Consider the following 1,721-nt stretch of genomic DNA (forward strand, 5'->3'; position numbering starts at 1 on the left):
CAAGACAAATAATCTTACACATTCTGAAAACAAGATTATTATTCTTACACAATCAGTTTTTGTTTAGTAAATCTGTGTCCAAACAAGATCAAAAAGGATTTTTGGCTGGATATAAGATTTTAAAACTTGGTTAGATGGACAGTTTTTGCAGTGTGGGTTTGATTGCAACCGGCTCAATGGACAGATCAGTGAACGTATGGAGAACTGGAGATGGAGAAACTGGTAATTACWCAGCAGAGAGCTGTTAAATCTTCAATAACACCACTTTATTTATTTATTTTTTTTTACCAAAGCATCCTAAAAGAGTTTACTCCTGTCTAACTGAGCCTCAGAGCTGCTGTTATGGAGAGGAATTCTCTTTTTTTAAATAAAAAATATCAAAAACTCTAGATCCTGCTCATAAAGGGAAGCATTTGTAAATGGAAAGGTGTGATCGATAAACATCTGCAGGCCTTAAAGCTTCATCAGTGCAGCTCGTCCATCTGTTATTAGTCAGCAAAATGTTGACGAAGCCAAACTGCTTCTCCATTAGACTCTGCCTCGCTCTCTCTTCCCTTTAATCTTGTTTCTTTCTTTCCACACATTAAATTTGTTCCCTTTCATGTTTGTTCCTGCAGTGTCTGAGTCACCGCGGACAGAGTGTAAAGGTAAATAATCATCACCCTGAAATCAGAYATTCACTTCATCTCTGATGTTTCAGTTTAAACCCTCATTGTGTGAGCTGTTTGTATGAGTCCAGTGTGGAGCTGAGACCATTTTATCTATGGATTTGCTGAAAGTATTTTTACTTTTTGTRTAACATGCAGCCTAATCTTTGTTTTTAAATTATCCACTGATGAAACCCAAACTCACAGAAAATARCTTGTTAATCATCAGTCAGTCTAAGAGCCAAATAGGTGTGCACGGTAYATGTGAAGAAAGATGGTATAAACACACACAGATGAAGAGCAGAGCTGCGTCAGATCGGTCATTTCTTTATAATAAACAGGCGGTAGCTTCACCAGGATGTGCCTTTTTTGTGTGTGGAAGGTAAAATTAATGCTTAAAATGAGGCTTCAGTGTGTTTGAAAGAAATAAAATGAGCATACTGGTGATCATTTCCAGCTGCAGCTTAAACAGTGTGGTGCCTACTGATCAGAAACAATCCTCTGCTTTTAGAAATCAATTATTGTTTCACACAATGCAAAACACAAGTTTTTACATTTTACAAGGCTGACAAAATGTCRTCAGGATTCGACTTTGCAGGCAGACCTCATTCGCAGTATCAATTCATAACTTTTTTTAAAAAATGTTTTTATATTCGTTGACATGCAGGCTATCATTAGTCTTCAAACAGAAAAGAATAAAGACCATGGGGAGGTTTTTTTTCTGTCAAATTAATTTAAATGCTGCACTTTGGTTGGTGCCACAGAGAGCCGTGAAAAATGTCAGTTTTGTCTCTATTTTCRTGAGTCAGCCTCCGATCGATCCAGATTCTGAGAGGCGAGGGTCTTAACTCTGCCTACTGTTGCAAAGGTGAATAATTCCATTGAATATTTTTATATCAATAAGCTAAAAACTACTACTGTTGAATTCTGGAGCACATCCTGAAWTTTTAGGTCTTATTTTCCAATCCTACAATTACATCCCAAATATTTTTTGGGAAAAAAATTATATACAGCGGGTAAAATAAGTATTGAACACATCAACATTTTTCTCAGTAAATATATTACTAGAGGTGC

General features: G+C 36.3%; 1 protein-coding gene across 1 annotated transcript in view; it reads left to right on the plus strand.

Annotated features, from left to right (window-relative positions):
* Positions 1-121: 121 nt before the first annotated feature.
* Positions 122-1,721, plus strand: part of LOC106523294 (WD repeat, SAM and U-box domain-containing protein 1) — a 10,482-nt gene continuing 8,882 nt past the window's right edge. The window contains exons 1-2 of the mRNA XM_014016673.1: positions 122-222; positions 618-647. Coding sequence (XP_013872127.1) covers positions 211-222; positions 618-647 — 42 coding nt within the window. The 5' untranslated portion in view covers positions 122-210. The remainder of the gene's footprint in view (positions 223-617; positions 648-1,721) is intronic.

The sequence above is a fragment of the Austrofundulus limnaeus genome, unplaced genomic scaffold (genome assembly GCF_001266775.1).
Source record: "Austrofundulus limnaeus strain Quisiro unplaced genomic scaffold, Austrofundulus_limnaeus-1.0 Scaffold152, whole genome shotgun sequence".
NCBI classification, from domain to species: Eukaryota; Metazoa; Chordata; class Actinopteri; order Cyprinodontiformes; family Rivulidae; genus Austrofundulus; species Austrofundulus limnaeus.